Genomic DNA, 26,934 nt, shown 5'->3' with positions numbered 1-26,934 from the left:
TAACGGGAGTCCCAGGACTTCCATTAAGAGGACGATATGTCTCAGAAATTATTTTTTTTAATAGTATTAGACTGATATTTGCCACGGCTGAGGGTCATAATTGGTACTGATTTTGATATGAAATAAAACTTGTCCTTTTCGTTCGCTCCGTCTCACAGTCTCCAGGTGAGAATATGACTTTATTCACTGTGTAAATGAATATCTATTGTTACAAAGTTTAGATTTTTAGTAGATCTGAATCTAGCAAATGCCTCAATTTATCAAACTATGAGTCGTTCCCATGTCAGTCGCCCAAAATTCACCAGAAACGATTACATCAATTTGAACAGGTCAACAATTATGTGAATTCTGAATAGATGAACAAAATGAAGGGAGAGGATGGTGTAAGACGGAAAGTGTGTCTCCTCTTTCTGAGAGAGAAAAAAAAATGGGAAGCTAACATTAAACGGGTCAGTTATTTATAGAACCAATTTGCCTGGCGTGGTTGATCTGATCTTACTGGCTCTGTCTGTGATTGGTCAGGTCAAGCAGGGTCTAGCTTGGTGATTGGGTGTACCGAGGTGCTGAGGCGGAGCGAAGTCTATAGAATAAGTACTAGCAAAAACTCTTGTCAAACACTCCAGCAGTGCCGGCTGACGCAGGAGCTTCGGTGTGTGGACCTCAAAGCGACAGACAAGGTATTGATACTTTAAATTTCTTACAGACGAAGTGTGAAACGGTTTAGCAAAATTACGTAAAGCAATAAGGGTCCTCAATGAATTTCTGTTTAGTGTAATTGTCTATGTAACAGTAGAAGTAGTTTTATTGTTTTAGATATCTGGGAGTGGATCTGTCAGCGGATGGAACCATGGAAGCGGAAGTGGATCATAGGGTGGGGGAGGGGGCGAAAATTTTGGGAGCCTTGAAAAATGTGTGGAAGTCGAGAACATTATCCCGGAAAGCAAAAATGGGTATGTTTGAAGGAATAGTAGTTCCAACAATGTTGTATGGTTGCGAGGCGTGGGCTATGGATAGAGTTGTGCGCAGGAGGATGGATGTGCTGGAAATGAGATGTTTGAGGACAATGTGTGGTGTGAGGTGGTTTGATCGAGTAAGTAACGTAAGGGTAAGAGAGATGTGTGGAAATAAAAAGAGCGTGGTTGAGAGAGCAGAAGAGGGTGTTTTGAAATGGTTTGGGCACATGGAGAGAATGAGTGAGGAAAGATTGACCAAGAGGATATATGTGTCGGAGGTGGAGGGAACGAGGAGAAGAGGGAGACCAAATTGGAGGTGGAAAGATGGAGTGAAAAGGATTTTGTGTGATCGGGGCCTGAACATGCAGGAGGGTGAAAGGAGGGCAAGGAATAGAGTGAATTGGAGCGATGTGGTATACAGGGGTTGACGTGCTGTCAGTGGATTGAATCAAGGCATGTGAAGCGTCCGGGGTAAACCATGGAAAGCTGTGTAGGTATGTATATTTGCGTGTGTGGACGTGTGTATGTACATGTGTATGGGGGGGGGGGTTGGGCCATTTCTTTCGTCTGTTTCCTTGCGCTACCTCGCAAACGCGGGAGACAGCGACAAAGTATAAAAAAAAAAAAAAAAAAAAAAAATTATGACAGACGAATGTTGTATAGGTTGTCTAAATATGTTCACTGTTAAGAGTTGCCAGATTCCGCCTGCAGGTGGTTACACCGTGAGTGACAATTTCCATTTCGATGAGGCTGAAGCATCCTTAATGGACGGAAAGAAGTACCAGTCTCGTCTAGGACCTCTCCGCCTGAAAGAGTCTCTCTCTCTCTCTCTCTCTCTCTCTCTCTCTCTCTCTCTCTCTCTCTCTCTCTCTCTCTCCCAGCTCCTACATGTAATACAGTTTAAATGATTGGTTATTTGTGCTTTCAACTTATCGACTGTCATGGTTTCTATGCCCATCAGAGTTAACTTATAACCTCCCTTGATCCGACTTTCAGATGCTGTTTTTTTGTCCGAGTTCTTGCTATGATTTACCCATTTTCTGTTTATAATTTACGTTCTTTGTGGTTCTTATGCATTTGCTGGGGTAACAAAAGAGTTCTTCGAGGCAATTGGTCGTGTTCAATCAATGCTACGATTCCGAAATTTGGAGTTCTAAACGAAACTATAAAAGAAAAGCATGTTCAATGATTTTTTCTTTTTTTCGCATTCACAGTTTTTGAAATGTAGAATATTTGGACACACACTCAGACAGATACTGATTAGCCTTCACTCCCAATGTGGTTGGTTCTCTTGAAGGATTTATATTTTCCTCCTCACAGATGAAACTTGCTACCGTGTTTATGTTGCTGTGCGCAGTTACCTTGGCGTCCTGTGGTGAGATGCCCCAGCATCGCTCGCAGCAGCGGGGTTACCACAGCGCCGCACAACCGCAGCGAAGGGCGCAAAAGCAATATCGACAACATTCCTTCCTCAGACCAAGGATATTCAGCGAAATCACCTCATCCGGGGTCTTCGGGGTAAGTCTTTGTCCAACCTTAGGACAGGTAGCGAGGCTACAGTCCAACTAATCACATTAAAGCAAAACGGGAATGGGTTAGAATCCCCTTCATACAAGCCCACTTTCAAGGAATAAACCCTCTACCCAACCCCTCTCAATAAACATAGATGCTCTGTAAATTTAGCAAGAGCGAGGATTAAATTCACGGTGGAAAAATCCCGCACAAAGAAGTCCATCACTTAAAACACTCAAACAACAAGATCAAAATCCTAAATTAAAGATAAACGACACAGATAACCAACCAGTTCCAAATATGTCATGGGGTGTTGTGAGGACAATTGCAACGCGACCCGACCACCCAAGTCACTTCATAGCCAACACTAACTCAAGAGTGGAAATAGAAAGGTGACCCCAAGGGTTAAGTATCAGCAACCTCCTTATGCCAACACATCACCTCTTTTCCTAGTAAACACGACATTGACAAAACAGTCACCTTACTACAACCGCAAGTACAAGCATAGGTTTTTGCAGATCGGAGTGTACCTGGGTGAGCTGCTGGCGGGGACGCTGCTGGCGCTGTTGGTGCTGTACCTGGTGAGCCTCGTGTACAGCCTCGTGACCGGCAAGAAGACCTTCAATTTCTCTCTCGACGGACGCTCAAGCGAGGACATCGTGTACGCCTTCAACATCGCCCAACAAGTCTATCAAGCGATTGAAAACTTCCAGGCAAAAATGGAGGAAGCTGTATAAAGGCTTCTCGTGATGAGAGTAATGTTCATTATCATATCTGTAAATTGGCAATGGCTCAAACCAACGAGAAAGAAATACATCTTATGTAATCTGAAACTTGATTTCAACTCCATTAGTTGTACGAAGTCGTTATACATTGAGACATATATACTGTATATGAGACCCGCAAGTGGATGGCAAGTACGCCACTCTTTAGCAATATTTTTTTACTAACTTTTTGCCTAGCATATGTGTAGTGTTGAGCACGACGGTACGATCCTAGAACACGGAGATACATTATCCTTGATGACCAGTGTAGGAATTTTGACATGATTCTTCAAAGACACACCATTGTGCCCGAGGGCCGTACCGTCGTGCTCAAGGGGTTAACTACCCTGGATTTGATGATTGTTTACCAACACACACACACACACACACACACACACACACACACACATTACAAAATAGTGTACACTCAACAGAATTTACATCTGGGGAGGCATCATCAAGTTCCAGGTTATGTGGATACACTTGGAATAAATATAAGGATATTATTTTCTTGGGATTTCTTGAATGAAAGGAGAAATATACGTTAGTATTTCAAGATGGAAATTATTGTGTATAAAACTAATTTCTTAGCAATTTTGGTAAATGTTGTGGGAGAGAGAAATAATTATAAACATTTTGTGATTGTGGGATAAAGATAAATAAATTGTAATATTTGTATTTGTTAATCACATCCTTAAGGATAACTTCTTTCTTCTCTTGTATTGCAAATCTGTTGTATTCTAACAATTATTACCTTCTAGACATCCGTAGTTTGATATAAGTACTGCCTGGTCCAGGTTTAGATGTTAAAATGAAAATCACTCTCAAGAGAATCAGGTACCTCACCCACGAACGTCGAGGTGCCAAAAGTATATTATAATCTATTACAATCAAGAAAAAAAACCATCTATCATCCTTTTACTTTTGTAACCGACGTATATTCATTTACATCTAGTAAAAGGATGTCTACTGTCTATGAAGGTTTCCCTTCAAGATATCATCATCATTAGCGAATGTTTCAGTCTCTGGGCCTTTCTCTAGTTACTTCCATGTATATTGGAAACTGTATGGGGCATTTTCTCTTCAAACTAGGTTTTCACTGGTTGTGAGAAACTTTGATGGTCTCCATCCTAGGAAAAGCAGAAAGGCCTATAATTTTAGTGGATGTAAACGAGACCTCAGTTTGTAAACATTACATAAAAAAGATAGCCATGACTATCTTCAAAGCCAGTTCGAGGATAAATGAGTTTTATCAGTATTATACGAAGCTAAAAACGATTCATCAAAGTATTAGACGTATATCAACGAGTTTGAAATGGTCTGTATATATATATGCTACCATGCAGTGCCTAATACTAATTTGTGGTTGATTTTGCCGAGCAGCCGGCACCCTGGGGTCAAAGACTGTATTGTCATTGGTGATGTTGCTCTATTTTTATTGTAAATTTTTGGGTATTGTGAAAAGTTAGGTGAGGTTTTGATTTTCATATATTTCACCTGCTATTGAAACAGTGATTAACCCATATTTTAGCCTTGATCTCCATAGCTCTTTTAATTCTCTTTTTCATTATCATGGCATGGGTAGCATTGAACATAGCACCAGCAGTAGAAAGGACAAATAATACAGCCGGGATACTCTTCCATAGCTTTACAAAGCCAATCTTATTCAGCCAAACGCAACGTAATTCATCTGAGTTTTCTTCATCCCAACCCACCTAACTTTACTGAATAGAAACTTAAATGTTTGTGGAAAAACAGAACAATGACTATTACATAAAAAAGAAAACCAGAAATAATATAGCATTAGTGTGAACCACTTCTGTTAAGTGTACGGCTTTAGGTAATATGCATTTCTAACAGGTGTATTATGTATTTCTGCATTGTCGTTAAACTGGTATGTTACCAAATAGATTATCTTAAATTTCTGAAACACCAGAATAAGTGTGAGGTATTATTTTGATATCCATATCTTCCAAATGTGTAAATGATTTCTGTGATTCCCTGAAATTAATTTACTAAACTTTCGTAAGGAATTAAGTATCATTACAAAACAAATCATTGCTATCCCAAAATTAGTTTTACTGTTCCTTTTAACTAGAAGGTTTCTAAGTAATGGATTACCTCAACAGCAAAATACTAATTGCATGGTTTCATACCTTGTCAAGTAAACTTCATTTTATCAAGAATAGAGATAGATTGGTTAATTTTAGTATAAGAGAGTTTTTTCAGATTTATTTCAGGGACACTTAAGAAATTATTTAATGTGATCCCAATAATAAGAGTGCATAAGTTTTCTTTCTACCATATCAATACAGAAATGTATCAGTATTGCATTTAGTTCATAATGACCAATTATATAAAAGATATTGAAATCGGTTTCACGGAAGAATGCTTTGAGATGTTGAATTTTAGGTACAGATAAAAAAGATATTGTTTTGTTATTTATTGTTTATTCTTGATGTAGTATTACCTGTTTTAATTCTGACTTTTTAGGGCTGCCCCAATTAGTATGGCATACTCGTCATTTCAGTCAACCAGACCTGAGCATATTAACAACCTGCAGCCAATTGTTATTATGCATGGTTTGATGGGCTCAAAAACAAACTGGAAATCCATGGGGAAGGCCATTAATGCAAAGACAGGGAGAGATGTAAGTATAATACTTCAAGAATACATATAGATATTCCTTAAGATCAGATGATTATTAGGAAAGAGAATATTACAAGTTGATAAAAGTTAGAGACGTTAAGGGATATCTAGTTTTATATATTGTATATAGAATGAATGTGTAAGAGAAAGGGACATTTCATGTATTTATTAGGAAGTGCAACCAGTAAAAATAGCCTTGCATTGAGCAGCCACCACTAAGCCAATCTGAACCCATGAGTATGGCATACATGAAAATATAATTAAAGAATTTAGCACAAAGAATGAGATGTTGAAAAAAAAGCATTATATACATATATATCGATCTCTATCTCTCATGCCGTTTTCCTCTGGGAACTCTCATCAACTCATGCCGTTTTCCACAGGGAACTCTCATCAAATGGGTGACCACAGCAAAAGAGTCTCCATTCACCCCAGCCCTTATGTAATTCCTGCCTTGCATACACCATTCTACACAGTCTTCCACCATTTCTTTCCCTCCAGTACTCTTCCACTCTGTGGCCTATTCTATTCATTATGACTATGATATTAGCCATATGGAATCTTGATTGAGCTGAATATCCTTTTTTCTGTAGTCTTATTGAAAACCTTTTCCTGAGTGTGAATAAGATCTTTACTTTCATTGTGGCATTTCAGAATGTGTCGACAAAGAAGTGCATTTGTTATTTATGTATGGATAAAAGTATATGAAAGGAAGTAGTAAGATTATGAAGTGTGTATCACTGTCCTTACAACTTTATTACACTGTACAGGACATAGAATCATGATGGAATTAGTGGTATATATAGTTTTTTCCAGTTCTTATGTCAAAAAGGACTATTTTATTTAAAAATGAATAATATGTAGACATTCTTCACTTGGTAGGAAGTATGCTTTGCAGATATTTTTTGATAATGTACTAAATACCATTCTTTTTAAGGTTTACACTGTGGATGCACGTAATCATGGTGACAGTCCCCACACACCAGAGCATAATTATCCCTTGCTGGCTGAAGATTTGTTATACTTTCTTCAGGAGCACAATATTTCTAGAGCAATATTAATGGGCCATAGCATGGGAGGTCGTGCAGTTATGGCTGCGGCACTGATGGAGGTACGTGTTATTGTATTGTATGTAAAGTTATATTAGTTTTCTTTAAATTCTTTCACAGACTTTTGTGGTCAGTTGAAAGTATTATATATAGAATTAAAGATTTCCATGTTTTCTAGAAAAAATGCTTATAAATATCCAAACACACTTGATCATTGAAACCTACATGATATTTCCATGAACTCTTTCACAGGCTGTTTTTGATATAAGAAAGTCATGCAATTAAAGATTGTGAGGGCAAAGAAATATCAAATGATGAACAAAATCCTTACATAGCAGATCGTTATTCCCCAAGGCCATGCATGGAGATCATGGGATATACCCTAGGTGAGGGAAATACTTAAATAAATAAAAGACCAAAAACGACATCTTAGATTAATAGTGATTTTTTTTCTTAATTGATCACCATTTCCTCCACTGTCGATGTAGCATCAGGAGCAAACCAAGAAAGGTTGCTTTCGCTCTTAACCATTTTCTCTATGTTAGGTTTAATGCGCTGAGACCACAGCTCCCTATCCACAATCAGGCCCCACAGATCTTTCCATGGTTTACCCTGGTTGCTTTACATTCCTTTGTTCAGTCCATTGACAACATGTCGACCTTTGTATACCACATTGTTCCAGTTCACTCTGTCCACTGCAAGCCTTTTACCTCCTGCACAGAGCTTCAAACCCACCAGTATTGAAAGGTATCTCCTGGTTCACCCAAGTTGAGCAGTGATGAGAGTAAGCTTGTTGCATCTTACACTATGGGACCTTATAGCTGTTGGATTCTCGATGATGCGGTATGAATTATTAGCTGACAGGACAGTTGATGTTGAGTAAATATCTGAAAAAGAAAGAACTAGGCATTGTATGTGAGGTGTTACAAGGCCCTGTACAAGTTATACTTGCTTTCATGTTTTCATTCCTTGTGTAAGCTTATGGTAATTTGTTTTTCTATAGAGATAAGAGAGAATTTCTTGGTAAAGATAATTGCAAGCAATGGATATTGATCTGAAGAGTAGTCAGTTAGTGATTCTGTAGTGGTCTTGTAGGCAGTGTGCAGATTTACTTATGTGTCATAGCATTTTTATGGTACTCAGTATTCCCTGAGCACAGAACTTCATGAAGTTTAAACTTTCAGCCAACTGTTGTGGAAAAATTGATGGTATTGGATATATCCCCACTTGGAGTTTCGAAGAGCATATCCGCTTTGCCTCGTTTTATGGAAATCATGTTGAGGCTAAATGTTCCTGCTGATCTAAATATTCAGGAAGCGCGAAAATATGTGGATGATTTGTTAAAGCCCGCTATAGTGGTATGTATATTATTCTCCTACTGTACATTGTTCTTTCCATACTTTTGCTTTTTAAACTTTGCAATCAATAATACATAAACTTAAAGGTACATGGACAAAAGTCTACATCAAGACCATGCCTTAATTGAAATAAAGAGAGAATTATGAAGCAGAAAAGGAAAAGACAAAGTTATCACCTGTAATCATTATTTTTTCTAAGGTTTAAGTTTTTTAATTACTAATTGTCTTTTCCGTTACAGCATTAGGAACAAGCAAACAGTGGTCACATTTGCACACATTACATTTTTGTGCAATAATGAGTCACAGTGAAAATTTTGTTTTTGCTCATTAGAATATAAGCCTGACATTATAATGTTTTTAAAACATTGAAAAATACAGTATTCAACTGTCGATTTGTCCATATTTAAGTAGAGGCATATGAAAGAATGTAGTTATTACTTAGTTTCACCTGGAAAGTAAAGGTATGAGGTTAGCTTGCATTGTGTATATATGGGGTACAGTGTCTTGGATAAATACTTCAAACTGGTTACATATCTCAAAATGCAAATGGTTTAAACTTCTTAATGTTGGTATGCAACTAACAAAGAGGATCTGTTTCAGAAGCTGAGTTAGGGGTAGAAGGAGAGAAAGGACAAAATGGAATGGAGTAAAGGGAGCTTTAGATTATTCAGGTTTGAACTGTCAGGAGGGGTGGAGTTGTATGATGCTGGTTGCTATATCCACAATATTGTTATATACATAATATCAAGTTCATTTTCCCTAATACAATCTTTGAATTCCAGCTGTTTACCATTTGCTACCTGTTGATTTGCATTTGCATGCATTACTTTCAGTCTGGCATTTCCATTAATTAACATTTCCAGCAGTTGGCATTTCTAAATTTTCTTCAACATTGTACATATGGATATATGTATACTGAATGAAGAACACCAGATTTCTTTTATGATTTTTATGTGACCTGCTCATGGAACCTATGAGAACTTCACTATCATCCATTGGCTGAGTTGCAAGAGAAAAGTTATTTCTGATATCTTTTGCAACAGTAGCACAGTCCTTCACCATTCTGAATTATGTAATATCTTTCTCCACAGTCCATCATCCTTTTAAACATTTTGAGAAATATTTTTGTATGTTCAGTAGGGATGAGGCAGTAGCCTTTATCATTCTCTAAACTTTAGAAGGCCTCAGTAGTGTATGTTTTTAATATGGTTAGTTTCATATCTAGATTATTTTCAGACATGGTATAACAATAGTTTTGTATATCTTTATTTTTGTTTTCATAGCTGGTTAACTTGCATTGTTTAAGAATACTTACTCTTTCAGGAAAAAGAAATTCGTGACTTTATACTCACCAACCTGATTTATACTGGAGAAGAATATAAGTGGAGATTGAATATTGAATCTCTTTCACGGAATTTCAATCCTCATATGTCTGCTTTCCCTCTTTGTTATAATAATAAATTTTTTGAGGGAGAAACGGCATTTGTTGGGGGTGCATTATCAGATTACTTAAGGTGAGTAATTATAAAATTGGGAATGGATACTGCTTATGAGTCTTGATATAGCATGTGTGAACTTTACTTCTTTTTGTATATACATATACTTTTGTTTCCCACCTTAAAGAGGTAGCATCAGGAACAAATGATTGAACCTTGAAGAAAAGCTTGTTTTGCACTTTCTTCCTGCCCTTTTTGGTCACCATCTGTGATATGCAGGAGATATATGGGTAGCAGTCCTTCTCCCCTGTTTTCAGGGATTGAATTGCTGATGTGAAAAATTTTGCTGTTTCTGAAACAGCAAGAAGAACAAGGAATAGTAATCATCTGCTGGTATTGCAATATCAAATGTTCTCTTGTCCAGGTATTGAAATTGGTTTCTAGTCTCGAGACAGTTACAGTATATGAGCTTAAATGTCTTTTTCATTTATTATTTTTGTGTACAATAACATTAACATAGGTAAAGTGCATGTAATCTCATTAATCTTATATATTTTTAACTTATGTACTGTCATAAGTTGAACACAGCTGTCCATACTGATAGAGAGTTTTTTGGTTGTTTATTTTGCTTCTGTATATTCATTAGGTGAGACTTGCATCTTTGTTCTCTATTTTAGTCTCAGAGACATATTTGCTTCACAGCATGTGGGTAGTGGTCATTGTCTTGGTGTCCCCATCTGAAATCTCCTTGAACCTTTCTAGAGACCTAACTCAACTTTCATATGTCTTTCTTGATCTGTCCCTCCCACTTGTTTCTTAAAGTATCATTATAGGTATCTTCCATCCTCACATTTGCCATACATCTTAACAGGCTTTTGTATGTGTGCCTTTCTTAAAACTTCTTCACACCACAAATCTGACTTTCCTCTTCATTGTATACTTTGTTCTCTTATTTCCTTCCGTATTATGTAGGCTTTTGATATGTTGTGCTATCTTTTTTCACCCATCTCTGCCACGTTCATATATCAAAATGAAGACAGATATTCAGGCTGTCATGCAAGTCTCTTGTACACTCAACAGCCAGTTCTATCCCATTTCTTACAGAATACATGCTTTACATGATTGTGCTCCCATCTTCCATTTTCAGACTCACATTCTTTCTTGACATAACTTCTGATTCCCTTCTCTAGAGCTCCTGCAGTGTTCAAGAAGCTGTCCATGTCCGCTAGGTGGGACCACAGGTCTAAAAGTGCAGTAGAGTTGCATGTGTGCCTTTGTGGAGTGAGCCTTAGACAAATGAGTAGAAAGTGCTCATTGTCGTGAGGGGTTTTGTGATATGTTGAAATCGTGTCTGTAATGCTGTATAGATGGTAGTGACTAGAATGCCAGTGAGAAACCTCAAATAGATATGAATCCAACCTGCACCATACACTCACTAAAATTCCAGCCATGCTGGGTATCACACAACACACACATGATATTCACTCCCCATATCTCTTATGTAAACACAAGGGCCATAAACATTAAAACACCCTCAGAACACACACTAGTATCAGATTTGGACAAGAAGAAAATCCCTTGATATCTACAAACAGTTCATCCTCTCCACCATAAACCACACCTGCATGGTCATCTACCTTATCAAAAATGTGTATAACAAAGCTGCAAACCACAAAAAAACAGAGCACTAGAACAGTCACCAGCTGCCCAGCTACTGCAAACACTCAACACCTACAATGTATCAAAGATCCTCACTATACAATTCAACCTTATCATGCCTGACTTTCAGTTCCTTGCAACAGCACCAGACCCTCTCATATTCGAATCACTCCATAACTAGTCACCAATCTCCAAATAGAAATAAAAAGCTTCCTCCTACCTCACATTTCACCAGTCTGTACTAACAAAGCCTCTTCACTCCTGCCAAACCATATGCACATTGAAATAACACAGCAAACATTTTAAAACCACCCTCCCAATTAAGTCTTAAACAGCACCACATCAGCCATGCACTCATTAGAAACCACACTAACCAGACATACATGATTAAACTTTCCCCATTGCACATAGTACATCACCTCTCCCTATAACACTACAAACACTGAGTAAATATATCTAGGGACCTTTCATGCCCACAGTGCAACTACCCTGCACTCTCCCCACATAAACACACACACAAAACATCACTCCACTTTATGACATGTGGTTCCACCCAGTGGATATGGCTGGTATCCTGAGCATTGTTTTCATAATTTTTTGGAAGATAGAGGAGAAAGAATGCTACCCACGTATCTCTTGTATATCATAGAAGGCAGCTGGAAATCCTTCCCTCCAATATCATTACTTTTTAAATCTAGGTTCAGAAGAGAGCCAAGTAAGGCATAGTCAACCTTTATTGACATTACCTTACTAAGGTGAAGGCAAGCAGATGTAAAAGAACTTATTAAGTTGTTTATTTATATTGTATAATTAATTTTTGTATGGTCTATCATTTCAATTTTAGGCATACTAATGAAGATGAAATCCAGGAGATTTTTCCACAAGCAACATTCCACTTCATAGAAGGGGCAGGACACTGGTTACATGCTGATAAACCAAGAGAATTTTTAGACTTAGTTCTTCCACTTCTTGATACATAAAAAGGTGCTAATTGTGATAAATGTTTAAATAGCAAATTTAATTTAATGAAGTTATTGAAATACCTCATTGATTTACACCTGTATGAATACTCTTGCAAATATTTACTTAAGCTTACACTTGCACAGACATGCACATCCACTTGCACACCAGCAATATACAAACATGCATGCTTAAAAACATACACACTTAACCACGAATACAAATATGCTCAGAAACTCAGGGTAACCTGTTGCTTCCATCATTTCTTAGAGATGTGAATATTAAGATTTTGTCTCTAAAAATATCAAGTATTTTTATGGTCTAACTATCTATCTATATCTGATGCCCATTCCCTCTAGGAATGGGAGCGCCCATAGCAAAAGAATCTCTATAACTGGTGAACTTTCATTGCCAATTCTTAGCTTTTGATGGCTCACCCTTAACAGGCTACTGATGGAGGGCAACTCTAGTGCAGTGTTTTCAGAGGCTTGTACCTAATATTCCTACTGACTACTACTACTACTACCTAATGTGTCTGTCTAATGTTCCTGTCTATTGTTCCAATCTACTACTCCTAATGCTCCTGCCCAATGTTCTTACCCACTGCTTTTACCTAATTTTTCTACCTAATGCTCTTGCCTAATGTTCCTACCTACTACTTCTACATGTACCTATAATTTTGCCAAAAGGCATAGCGCTTATTGCAGGAGAATTTTGAGGTACGAATAATGAGTTGCATGAGTTAAGTGTTGTCAAGTGTTGTGTAGAATGAGGAAAGATTGTATGTTTGTGGATAGAATGCCAACACGCCATGAGTGGGTGAGGTAGAAGGAGAAGATAGCTATCTAATCCAAAGGAGTGTAACTTGACAACCACTGAAGTGCTAGTTCACCAATTAGTGGTTACTAAGCCTCCCAATACCCAGGTGGGTAGTACCTGTAATATACCTCCCTGGATTTGTAAGTCTAGAGAGATCACGTTTTTATTCATTATGTTAAAGTGTTCTTAACGGTTGTTTTAATTTATAAAAAGATCTATATATGATTTTTACACATACCTCAATGCATAATTGATATTTATTAATATTTATTTATTTAATGCTGTGGAAGTTGTGCTGTTTACACTCAGGGGAAATGAAGCTGTAGTCGAACAATGTAATTCTTTTGTCTATAACTGTAAATATTAATAAACGGTATTATGATGACGATTTTTACCTAAACTTTCACAAAAGGACTTGGTCATTCTAACGATATTATTAAGACCAGACGCATAATAAGTGTCTAATTCTGAAGAGTCTTAAATATAGTTAATCTTGGGAGCTAACCTTTGAATGTTAATTGTTGTTCATATCTTAAGCATTCAGGACTCATATAGTACAGGTAGCATCTCAAAAGTTTCAAATTGCAGACCTTATCTGGGCTGGAAAATTAGAGACAAGCAGCACGTTACTTAGTCTTAAAAAAAGTATACTTTAGGAAAAGATTGTTACAAGCTTAAATAAAAGTGAATGATGATATACCAGATAATGGATATGGATAAAGGAAAAAAAATATACATAGAGAATCGTTTTGATTTCATGACATGAGGAATGAGAGAGAACTCTGGGTCAGTCAGCAATTTGTTCCATGGTCATTTTGTATTACACGTGAATGATCGTGTTGATGAAATGCAAAAATTACAGTTGAAATGAAAGTGCCACGTGAAAAGGTTTCAGCCATTCAGAATTGGTGAACCCAGAAACTATAAGTTTTGCTTGGTAATTAATTTAATTTGTTAAAACAACTCAAACACTAAATTAGCATTTTGTAGTCATGCTATGAGATCTGTGTGTGACTTTTTACTTGTCTTCCTGAGATAAGAAAGATGAGAATGGTAGTAGTGTACTACCCTTTTCTTTTGATATAATATTTGTCAACAAAGTATATATCTTCAAATTAAATCTAATCAAATAGTAAGAAAATCTTTCGTGAATTTGATCATTTTAGTATGAGTGGAAGACTTATTCACAATAATTTCGGTTATTTCCATCTTTTTTTTTTTTTTTCTTTTTGGAGCACGCTCATAGAGAGCTTTCGGTCGTTCCGATTGGCAACACTGCCACGAGGCGAACGCGGGAACTGCCTGGGCACGAGAGCAGAATGGCGGCCAGTGTGGCTACAGATGTAAGACGGTAAGGTTGTACTGCTCCGACTCGTACACCCCGCTTCACGTGGCATCGAATGGTCGGACAAGTCCAGTTTTAGTGTTTTTCTCTTGACTATTTGGTTATGAGCTATAAACCGTCATGAAACCAACTCACAGTTCTAAAATGGTCCTTTTGCGGTGATGGCTAACGTCAAATCATAGTTTTAGATATGTGTGTGACTTAGAACCAGAAAATATTCATGTCAGACATTAGTGCATCACGCAAGTTAGATAAGAGGAAGAGGATTTAAGAATCTTGAGTGTCATCATCGTTTCAGGTGAGTAATTTCACCAGTAAGATTGTTAAAAATGAGCTTTTCATTGTAGTGAGTAAATCACTTGTTAGTGAATATTGTGGACGGTCTTCCTCGATAAAGTTAACCTTGTTTTGACTTTTGCCGAATAAGTAAAGAGAGGAATTCACAGGTAATTGTATTCAACGCACTAACGAGTCGTTTTCTCAATATTTAGGTCAGTCCTTAAGAATGTGTCACTGTTTAAGTGTGGTGTATTCCATCACTTATTGCTTAAAGATCTTCCTCACTTCACGGCTAGTAATTATCTTGTTTGCATGTACAGAGATGCATTATTTTTTAAGTTCACTCACAATTGGTTTGGATGCCGTGATTCATTTTCTAAACCAGTTCGAATCCGTTGTATGCCTTGGCGCTAAACGGAAACCTGTTGTCATAAGCCGATGTATTCTCTGGTATCCATAGCTATTTAATCAAGTGCCAAACGGAAACCAGATATCCATAGTTGTTTAGGAAACCTAGTATCCATAGCTGTTTAGGAAACCTGGTATCCATAGCTGTTTAGGAAACCTGGTATCCATAGCTGTTTAGGAAACCTGGTATCCATAGCTGTTTAGGAAACCTGGTATCCATAGCTGTTTAGGAAACCTGGTATCCATAGCTGCTTAATAAAGTGCCAGACCGGAACTTGACGGCCCAGATTGCATTCTCTGCTACCAAGCGGAAACATATATCGGAAAAGCGTGTTTGCAATAGTGTGATTACTAATGATATTTGTGTATTACGGAAAGAAGGCTTGAACACTGTCAAGAACTGTCGTATTAATTACAAATACCAAATGGAGATCTCAAGTCCCGAAACGTTTGTACTTTATCACACAAATCTTCTGTTCAAAATTCTAAGGTGTGTGTCATTAGGCACCGTACCACATGCTTTTGCTTCGTCTTAAGCTTCAAGATGCCTTTCTTGCGTGATATAGCGTGGATATCTATAACGGTGAGTCGAGCTATAGAAAGTTAGGGTATACAGAGGTAGGTTAACAGTCATAGTTAGGCTACCTAGGTTTAAGTCGGTCTGTCAAAAGGCTACGGAGGTGGGTCGACTGTCACTCGTAGTTTGAATAATTTGCCTTGATTTCAAAATTGCAGTTCAGTTCCCCCCTGACTTCAGCGATGAAACCCCATGAGTATGAATAGCTTAACCTGTAGCCCTGACCATAGCACTATCGTCGGCCATTCCCCAACCCCATCAACCCCTTAACCCTCCGGTAACCTACTTCTTCGTTCATGTCGGATGAAACATTTTGGAATTAACCTCTCGAGTATGAAACTTCAAGCACCTGATACATAAGGACTTACGTTTTTTTTTTTTTTTTTTTCATCTATTTCTTTTCAATGCGCCAAGTTTCCAGACGACCTGTTCTTTCGGGCCTTCTTTTTCTTCTTATCTATTTAATCGGTCCTCTAGGTTATTTAACACGTCAGGAGGGAAACTCCCGTTTCACTAGATGTGTCATCAGCGTTGCGGTGGTGGAGGTGGTGTTGTGAAAGAGTGAGTGATCTTGGGTTCGAGTCCGGGAAATGTATATAATGATTCTTAAACTTTACCTGGTTCTAATAGACTGTGTTTCCGTTATGCTAGTTTGAGATTTTATACAGTAATTTGTCGTTGATATTATTAAGCTGGTGCCGTCTTGATAGATGTAGTTTTAAGTTATTCATGTAGTTCGTGGTTGTTTGCTTAGATAAGAGCAGGGTATAAAGACATAAAGACCTAACTACCTTTTTTCTTTTTTAGGTCACATACCAAGACGATTTTGTAAGGGCACTTACAAAAACGGCTAACAAGTCATTTTATAAAACGTTTATGGCTCTCGTTAGATAAGAGATGACTTCACAGTACAAGATAATACAAACACCTTTTATAATCAAGTAGAAAGGTGTTCAACCGCCGTTTTTTTTTCTTTTTATATCCGTACGGATATTCTTAACCTTCGCGAAAACTACAAACTTATAGCAACGTTGTGAAGTGACTTTTGTTGGACTGGTTGTATCGCATCCATCACTGGCGTACCACAGACGTACAAAAAGTGTGCTTGGCACTGCACACCTCAGGGTGCCTTTAGCTTGGGTACGGGAGAATAACTTTGAGGGAACACGATTATAAAAAAGTCAATAGATGTGAGGCAGATGGGTGGGTAGGTACAAGTCTCACTTATAGGAATTACTCGGAAGTGTGTTACTTATTTGGTACACTAAATATGAGCTTGACTCAGACACCATCGCCAAGTTGGCGTACACACGTCCCTGACTGTGGCTTATGAACGGATCCGCCTGGATTCGAATCCTGGGCGCGGCATCGGGCCCACAGCAGACCCAGCTGTTCATCATCCCCTCAGTGCTGGTCGGTAGATGGGTAAATGAAATCCCGCTCGTCAGTTACCTCCTAAGATTTGATTTAAAAAGATTATGAAAGATTATTTACTTTGTTGTGGAAACACTTGCTCTTACAAGCATGCTGTATAGTTACGCACGAACGCTAATACTTTCGTGTCATGACGAATGACAAGTGACGTAGATGAGAAGTGACTGTGGGGTCCTGCCAGTGTGAATATGTCGCTGTCTGACCTTGTCGGGTCTACTCGCTCCACTCCCGCTCCACTCGGGCCCAAATGTCTTTTCAATAAAGTGGATTAGAGAGGATGAAGGCGTCCTTTGCACACTGTGATATATAAGGGTCAGTACAGGTCATACAGTGCTACAGGCTTGCGAGGGTTGATCTCGTTGTTCCCAAGCCTTATCGTGGATCCATACGCCCTGCGTCGAGGGACCAATGCGTCTCCGAAGCTGCTGTTAGCCCTAGTCTACTCACTGTCCATCTACTCACAGCTGGACCGAGAGGGACGTCTGTATAGCACAAGGTTCATTGTCCTTGAGGGAGCCGCAGAGGTCGGCTCCCTGTCTCAGGACCTTTGAAACCCAAGACTTTTTAGCTGCCTAAGTACTCCACTGCCGATGTAATCCATTTACAAAATCGGCACACGAATCTGGCAGACGTGACAAGGAGGAGGTGGAGGAGGAGGAGGAGGAGGACCTCTCGTGACGCGCGGGAGGGCGGGCGAACCTTCGCAAGCTGCAGATCCTCGAGATGCTTTATGTGAGGCCAGAGAGCATATATTTCTCAACGACCCAGATTTGTTTATGCTGGCCGGTGGTGCAGGGGAGAGGCCCAGCCTGCTGCATACGTGACCGACGTTGGTGTTGGGTCGAGGTAAGGACGACCCGAAGTCCCCACGCACCCAGTCGTCGCAGACTGCCTCGCCAAGAGACATAGAGTAAGAAGGAAAAGACGCAGGTTATGGTGTGTCCTCGGAGGAGTTCCTCAAGGAGTCACCTCTGTCAGAGACAGGTTAATTGTGTCCTGGGAGGAGTTCCTGAAGGAGTACCTCTGTCAGAGACAGGTTAATTGTGTATCATGGGAGGAGTTCCTCAAGGAGTACCTCTGTCTAAGATTAACTATGGAGTAAAAGGAGGTGTGACTGAGGTGGTGGTATTTATGTCTTCCTCAAGAGGGCGGTTATGACACACCAGCATCTTGTGAACATATTAAGACGATGAAGATGAATTTATTGTTGCTCTTGAAGCGCTGGTGGGAGGGTCGTGTTGTGCCGGGCTCGCCATCCTTACCTCCCGCCTCACTCCTTGCTTATGGTGACACTTTTAACGGTAATGATTCTTACTTGATAGTAATGCTTTTTTTTTTTTTTTTAATGACTGTAGCGTTAAAACTCTTCTGAAAACCCCAAGCCTGTAGCGTATCATTTAGTAGGCTGGGAAAATTACTGACTTGGATGAACTCTGTTGTATGTATTGTATAATGTTCTGGTATTAGGACATATGTATCTAAGATGAGAATATGCTGCGGAAGTGGTCGAACGATATGTGTATATACATGTGGGTGGGTTGGGCCATTCTCTCGTCTGTTTCCTTGCGCTACTTCGCTAACGCGGGAGACAGCGATTAAGTATAATGGATATAAGATAAATGATATATATATATATATATATATATATATATATATATATATATATATATATATATATATATATATATATATATATATATATATATATGTGTGTGTGTGTGTGTGTGTGTGTGGCTATGTATGTAGTGTCTGTTTTAGTGGGCAGACTTATATATTTTTCTCTCGTACTTTCATTCCAAAACAGTGAAGGTAGGCAGTGAACTTTGACCTTTCCTCTGGCCATCAACACCTTACTTGCGAGACTTGAAGTGGTGCCTCCTCCTCCTCCTCCTCCTCCTCCTCCTCCTCCTCCTCCTCCTCCTCCTCTTCCTCCTCCTCCCCATAGATTCTGAGGAACGAAAGGGGGGAGGTGGTCAGGAAGAGAGAGAGAGAGAGAGAGAGAGAGAGAGAGAGAGAGAGAGAGAGAGAGAGAGAGAGAGAGGAGGGGCGGGATAGAGACCTGGCTGACGGAGGGGCGTCAGGAATAGAGGGAGGGGCTAGGGACCTGACTGACGGAGGGGTGTCGCGTTGGTCCTCCTCCTGCCCCTTCCTTCCTTCCTTCCTCTCCCTCCTCTGGTAGTCTCAAATTGCCATTGTCGCCATTATCATCAGAGTCTCTCTCTCTCTCTCTCTCTCTCTCTCTCTCTCTCTCTCTCTCTCTCTCTCTCTCTCTCTCTCTCCTGGCCGGGGTCATTATCACCCCCTGATACTCGATAACTTTCCTCCTTCCTCTTTTTTTTCTGTATTTTTTATTTATTCATTTTCCTCATACTCCTTTGGGTAGTTACTTTTTTCCTCCAACATTTCATTTCTTTTTTATCTTTTTTTTCATTTCATTTTGCACCGCCTCAATTTTTCCACCTCTCTTTTTCTTCTTCCCTCTCCTCCTCTTTTCTCCTCCTCCTCCCACGCATCATCTGTTGTTGACATGAGTAAAGATCCGGGTCTTCTGTTTCGCTCCCCTTGGTTACAGGGAGCTCGCTATGGCAACACCTTCTAAAACACGTCTATTGAATTTAATAGAGCCTCTGCTGTTGTTGTTGTATGAGGTTTATAAATGGTTCATGAGCTGCGATGCCACTAGCTATTTATACTCCTGTGACAATAAGAGGATCCAGGCTTGTATTACCATGATTAGAGACGATTTAAAGTTACCTTGCGTCTTTAGTAGTTTACATTTGTGGATTTATCGCAATAAAGGCCTCAAGTCTTGTCCTACCGGGATGAGAGACGTTTCAGGACCTGTAAGGCGATTTAAAGGTTTTATTTGTCTGCAACTGTTGCTAAAAGAGAATTGAACCCCTTTTACAGGTGGATTGAACAATGTTAAAGATTTGTGATGGATACCAGTACATTAAAAGTGTTTACACTCAATTTGATATCTCAGTTTGGTCTTTGTATGTAACAGTGCAGCAGTCGTTGTTGGGTTTTTAAAATAACACCTACCTTTTTACATAAGAAGATAACCAGCATATGATTTTTATCCAACATGCTTGACCACCGTTTGTCCATTTCATGATCGTATATGTTGAACGATGTCCATGTTCGTGACTTCTGTACTATGAGCCTCTAAACACGAGAGAATTGTGCAAAGTGAATCCTTATTAACCCCATCCCGCTCCCTGACACTCCCTTAGGGGGATGTGTGCGTGCGTGTGTGTGTGTGTGTGTGTGTGTGTGTGTGTGTGTGTGTCCCTCTTTTCCCATAGTATGCCGATAAAGGACAATATATTGGTAAAAATATGCTAAAAAATAACAAATGAAACCCAAAGGGTAGAATGAAAAGAAAGAGGATGATTGGAATGTTAACGGGAGAAAAATAACATAAAAGAGGTCGAATGGAACGGAAGTCAAATCCAATGATGAATAAAGTAAATCACAGAAAACGAGTAGTTAAGAAAAGGGAATCCTGGATAACAATTATAACTTGTGCAATCGGAAGATGGTGATGTTTAATGAGAAGGAAAGTGACCATGATGAATATTTGGAAAGATGAATGTGATACAGACGAAAATGATAAGAAAAGATGAAAAGAAGATAAACGAAGAACATTATTCACCACAGGGCTTGTAACAAGAAGAAAATGAGTATGGTCGAGAACATGAGGAAAGTGATGTAGAAGAGGAATACTTGTACACACAGAAGAACACGATAATGAAAGTGAAGAAGAGAGTGGAGGGCGTACCCTACACGGAAAAAAAAAACAAGAACATGCAAATATCTTTATTATGAATGAGTCACTTTTGGCGCAGCTGTGCTCACACCTACATCTAGATACCCTCACATTACTGCATAGGTTCGAGCCCCTTGAAATATGTTCCCTATCCCCAAATAACACACAACATCCTTTAGAATGTAACCACCCCTTAAAATATGCCTATATACATCGGCTATACCCATATATTACGTCTTCTTTATATTCATTTCGTAATACATGTGACTTTACGTGACTCTCCATAAGGATTGTCATTGTTACATAGTCCTGTGACTCTCCGTGACGCTTTTGTTACACAAGGCTGTGACTCTCCATAGCCAGGTCGGTTCGTGGCGGGGCGTAAAGTAGAGCTGGATGGGGCCTCTGGTCCTTGGTGAGGCTGGTGACACGATGTGACGAAACGACACAGTTAGCATGACAAGTGTGTGTGTGTGTGTGTGTGTGTGTGTGTGTGTCCACCCGGCGACACCCGTGACTTGGAGAAATGGAGGCTGTAATTAGAACTATGATAAATACCTGGCCTTTTCCACCTTACCCTTGTACATCTAATTACCTCTCCCTTCTCTCTTCCACTCTCCTCCCCACTCCCCAACTCCCCCCTGGCATCACCTGGGAGACCACCTCTCGTTGTCCTCCTCGTTCCTAACCTCTCAACAGCAGCAGGTGAGGAAGCCTCCTCCGTAGGTTCCAGCTTGCCGCCTCCTCCCTCCCCCAAGCCACCTGGAACACCCTGACATCCTCCTCCTCACCTGATCTTGTGAATCACGACACGTCATCATCTGTTTGCATCCCAACGATACTTTGTGACATCGGATGTGATGTTGTCTTTGCTGTACACTGACGTCATCTGTATTGTGACGTCATTTGGTAGGTGATGATCGTTTGTTACGCCTGAAATGATCTGATGACCTCTGACATCACATGCAACGCTTCGCCGCCACTTGCCCAGCTGTGACGTCTCTTGACTATAACGTCACCAGGATTTCGCCACATGAAAATTCCTTATCCATTTCCTTGACTTAGTGGAGCTAATAGCAGATCTTTGTTTACTTCTTGACCTCGGCTTCTTGTTGATCTAAAAAGATGATGTTGGCAGTATTGTCCTTGGGAGAATACTAGTGCCCTGAGAAGCGTAAACATTGGTTTTTATCTTCGTAAAGTTGAAGGGCCGTAAAAACCAGCCTGCCATATCTACCGAAGTGGCAATCGTTGTTCTGTAGTGTTCAATGAAGGTCCTTCACTTCCAGAAATGATCGTGTCCGTTCCTGTCCAGAATTCTGTGCTTTATATATATATATATATATATATATATATATATATATATATATATATATATATATATATATATATATGTGTGTGTGTGTGTGTGTGTGTGTGTGTGTGTGTGTGTGTGTGTGTGTGTGTGTGTGCTGGGTCATCACGAAGCCTGTGCTTCTCTCCTGAAGGGGTTGTCGCCAGTGGTCTACAGGGAATGACCCTTCCCCCCACCAGACAATGACCACACTGATGACCCACTATTGTGGTCCGGAAAGACTGTGGTTTTGTTCGCATGTCGTCGTATGGGAGGCAGCGGACGGCGGCGCCTTAGGCTTGTTGACCATCAGGTCTGCCCAGCCCACGTACGACCCGAGTCGATTTTCTTTCGGAGATTCTGATTCGAACTGATCCATAGTGAGTCATGGGTGAATCATGAACCATCAGGGGTTATGAGGGAAGTTGGTATATTGTGGTATGTGCAGTCTCGGCCCTTTTCATTTTGTTATATATTCTTCCTATATCACTTTATTTTAGGGTCCGTTCGTTCTATGATAGGTCTATTCCTCCGGTGAAATGAACGGAAAGATTACAGTTTGGAATTCGGTAGTTTGAGTAGAGTTATCATATATTCAAATGATGTAGTTGAGTCCTTATGTTATCTGGTGAGAGTATAGATGACGAGATGACACGAAGGTGCTCAGCATCTATTGCCTTCTCACATCGTCTCGGAACCTCTAGATCGCCCGTGGCACCAGTCGAAGTTAACAGCACCAAGACGCGAGAGACACACACTCTCCCTCCTCAGGATCAAGACCTGTTAACGTCTTGCGACATATGTGGGGGCCCGTCTGGGCTCCTGCTTGGCCTGGATGGGGTGGGGGTGTGAAGCTGGTAGACTCTCTCCCCACTGTCTCCCCACTCCCTGAGGGATTGACCGTGCGACAAATGTTCATTGGGTGGAATGTGTCAACAGGGCACTTGGCGAGGCCCGCACTGGAGGCAGGCTTCCCGAGAATGTCACGGAGGGCGATTATAAAACAGGATCCGACAGATTCCTCGAGTGACCTCGTCCTGTACAGTGCCACTCAGGGGGAGCCACGAGTGGCACTGATAGCTCCCCACGTAATCCCACTATCAGCGCCACGAATCTACCCCATCCCCTCCCTCCCTGACTACACTTCTTCCACCCCCACCATGAGTCCCACTCCTATACCCGCCCCCCCTCAATCAGTGCCTACCTCTGACCTCTCTAGCAGTGCCATTCCTCCCACCTCTGACCTCTCTAGCAGTGCCATTCCTCCCACCTCTCCAACACTGCCTCCCTCGCACCCCTTCGATTGTGCCACTGCACCCCTCCAACAGTGCTACACGTCCACCCCTCCAACAGTGCTGCACCTCCATCCCTCCAACAGTGTTACACCTCACTTTCTCCAACAGTGCTATACCTCCACCCCTCCAACAGTGCTACACCTCCACCCCGCCAACAGTGCTACACCTCCACCCTTCCAACAGTGCTACACCACCACCCCTCCAACAGTGCTGCCCCTCCACCCCTCCAACACCCTTTGATCACTCAGAATGACAGACTTTTTCTACACCTCTTACGACACCTCTGACGGTACCCTCTCCCCACCTCCTCCTTACAGGTCAGGATTTTCGACGTATACCTCCAGCTGGTCATGTGTCACGGGTCACAGGTCACACGGGGGGGGGAGGGGGTTAGGAGACGTACAGGGCGATGTTCCTCCTCTCTTCAGTCGATGGTTTTGGACACGACCCCCCCCCCCTCCCCCTTCTGTGCTGGTACCCTGACGACACGACATCCACCCCCCCAACCCCCCGCAACCCTTCCCAACACGCCTTGGCCATGTCTTCCGGTCAAATGACTTCATCTCTCTCTCTCTCTCTCTCTCTCTCTCTCTCTCTCTCTCTCTCTCTCTCTCTCTCTCTCTCTCTCTCTCTCTCTCCATACACAGGGTTCTTCTGGTCGCCTTTCCTACAGGGTTCTTCTGGTTGCCTTCCCCCACTTTTTTTTTTTTTTTTTTAAACAAGCACCTCGCAAGCCGCCCTTTACCAAGAGCAAGATCATTTTTTGTTTTGTTTCGTTTTACACCAGAGAAAACGTCAATAAACGACAACAATATGAACCTCGAGCCAGCCAATGATAACGTCAGTAGTAAAGTACAACACCTCCTTCACTTACGTCAGCGAGAACAGATGAAGACCCAGCATGATCAATTAGGGACGCCAGACACTAGCAACACCATCTGTGACGCAGACACCAGGAACCCCCAACCCTCTTGAAGAGCACCTTTAGAATTGCTCAGACCCTCTTGAAGACCACCTTTAATTACTTACTCAAGACCCTCTTGAAGACCACCTTTACAGTTACTCAAGACCCTCTTGAAGACCACCTTTAGAATTACTCCAGACCCTCTTGAAGACCACCTTTAATTACCCAAGACTCCTTTGATAAGCAAAGGTCATTGGTCACGTAAGACCCCCTTGATTAGCAAAGGCTTCTAATTACTTAGGACCGCTTGATTCGTAAATATTTTTAATGACTAAAGACCTCTTAATCAGTCAAGACCTATAATTACTTAAGATCCCTTAATTATTAAAGACCTTTAATTACGACTTCTTGATTAGCAGAGACATTTAATGACTTAAAACCACTTAATTAGTAAAGGCCTTTGATTATTTAGAACCCCTTGGTTCCTTAAGACTTCTTAATTACTTAAGGCCCCGTGATTGCTAAAGACCGACCCTTTCATTGCTTACGACCCCTTAATTACTGAAGCCAATGCATAATGTGTCCGAAAGGACGGTAATGGTCGATCTGCTTCCCATTACAGGTGACGCTCTTACATCTAATGGTTGCCAGGGTTTCCCTTAGGGAGCGGGGGAGGGTTCGATCACTTGTTTTTAATATCGTCAGCAAACCTTATGCTTAGTGCCATACTCTTGATATAGCCTGGTATAGTTGGGTATTTGATATATTCTCGTATAGTATAGTACTGGATATATCCTCGTATAGTTTCAGTACTTGATATATTCTCGTATAATTCAGTCCTTGATGTATTCTGCTAGATTTTATAACACTTGGTTATATCTCACCAGGGAGGTGCCAGTTCAGTGTGTGTGTGTGTGTGTGTGTGTGTGTGTGTGTGTGTGTGTGTGTCACTGATATAATCTGGGTCTCTATTACGTAACCTGGAAAGTTGATGTAGACGCTAATGATAATCCCCTTTTGGGAGTCGCTTCCTTCAAAAGATGTTTCCATCGCAGGCGGCTGGCTGCCTCGAAGACACAACGACCCCCGTAGGGGGTTACTTTAACATTTTCAAAGTCGGGTAGCGAGAGTTGCTCCCTGGCTGGGAAGGCAGTTGGGTAAGGTACCAGCTTGGTGTTGCTTGTGTCGAGTCGAGTGTATGTGGAAGGTGGGTACGTATGGCAGGACAAGAGACCTCTTGGTACATATTGAGGTTATCTGTAAATACAAAAAGATAAAGCTTGATATAGTGGGAGGGAAGGGGAGGAGGCAGTAGGTGGTGTGGGCGGGACACGGAGGCTGTGGGCGGCGTAGAGGGCGGTAGAGCGCGACGGGCAGGTGTCAGGAATTGTGACATTTCTGGGGGAGCAGCTGTGTGTGTGTGTGTGTGTGTGTGTGTGTGTGTGTGTGTGTGTGTGTGTGTGTGTGTGTGTGTTTGGCTTTACGTTCGTGTGTTTGGACGTCCCAATGTGTGTATGTGTGTGGCTCTACGTTCGTGTGTTTCGACGTCCCAGTGTGTGTATGTGTGTGTGTGTGTGGGTGGGTGGGTGGGTGTGTATGTTCGTGTACGTCTACATCAGTATGCTAGTGTACGTGTTTAAAAGGGGATCAGGGAGCCACACACATGTGTATATGTGAACGTGTGTGTGTATGTGTGTGTTGATCATGAGATATTCTCGGTGTTTCAGCAAGCTGTTGTGTCCAGCAGGTTCACGTAGTTCTCCCAGTTTGTCTGTGACGTTCGCAAGAACGCAAGACTCAACAGAACCTCAGGGAAACATTTTCTTTCCTGCGTCTGCGAACATCGAGATGGGTTCTGTTTAGATGGCAGCCCCTCTTCCCCTACGGGGTGATGGGAGAGGGCTGGGGTGACCCCGTGGGGTGAGAGGGAAGGAACTAGGGGTTGAGGGAGTGAAGTAAGGGGGCTGGGGGTGACCCCGTGGGGTGAGGGAGTGAGGGAAGGGGATTGGGGTGATCCCGTGGGGTGAGGGAGTGAGGGAAGGGGACTTGGGTGACCCCGTGGGTCGAGGGAGTGAGGGAAGGGGGCTGGGGTGACCCCGTGGGCTGAGGGGAAGAAGTCAAGTATCAATAGAAAAATGGTAAACAAAAGAGAGTCAGTCGAGCGTGGAACGGAGCGTCCATAGCCGATGGAAAAGATGTTTATATGTCGTCCTATGACACACACACACACACACACACACGTGTGCACCACGGGAGCCATGTTGATGGTCATAGCAGGTGTGGCAGTACGGGCGTGGGGGGCGCGGGCGGCGGCCGCGAGACCCTATGGTCGTCCTCTCTGGCCTCGAGAGACCCACCCACACACACGTCTCGTCCTCGTCCGTAGTCTTGCGTCTGCTGACTAGACGCGACGTGGTGGGGGGGTGGG

The 26,934-nt window shown here is 41.2% G+C and overlaps 2 protein-coding genes across 4 annotated transcripts in view; both read left to right on the top strand.

The window, feature by feature from the left end:
• The first annotated feature begins 519 nt into the window (after window positions 1-519).
• On the top strand, window positions 520-13,542 carry LOC139753215 (sn-1-specific diacylglycerol lipase ABHD11-like). The gene is made up of 8 exons (XM_071669433.1): window positions 520-677; window positions 2,274-2,471; window positions 2,984-4,547; window positions 5,723-5,879; window positions 6,816-6,989; window positions 8,112-8,285; window positions 9,609-9,799; window positions 12,225-13,542. Exons 3-8 carry the CDS (start codon window positions 4,348-4,350, stop codon window positions 12,358-12,360), a joined length of 1,032 nt encoding a protein of 343 aa, XP_071525534.1. The 5' UTR covers window positions 520-677; window positions 2,274-2,471; window positions 2,984-4,347; the 3' UTR covers window positions 12,361-13,542.
• Window positions 13,543-14,488: 946 nt separating this feature from the next.
• LOC139753214 (uncharacterized) overlaps window positions 14,489-26,934 on the top strand; it is an 83,526-nt gene continuing 71,080 nt past the window's right edge. For all 3 annotated transcript variants that reach the window (XM_071669431.1, XM_071669432.1, XM_071669430.1), the window contains exon 1: window positions 14,489-14,802. The gene's annotated coding sequence lies outside the window, so the exon portion shown is untranslated. The remainder of the gene's footprint in view (window positions 14,803-26,934) is intronic.

The sequence above is a fragment of the Panulirus ornatus genome, chromosome 14 (genome assembly GCF_036320965.1).
Source record: "Panulirus ornatus isolate Po-2019 chromosome 14, ASM3632096v1, whole genome shotgun sequence".
In the NCBI taxonomy this organism is placed as follows: Eukaryota; Metazoa; Arthropoda; class Malacostraca; order Decapoda; family Palinuridae; genus Panulirus; species Panulirus ornatus.
The sequence above is the reverse complement of the archived record's forward strand: the minus strand, read 5'-3'. Positions and strand labels throughout refer to the sequence as shown.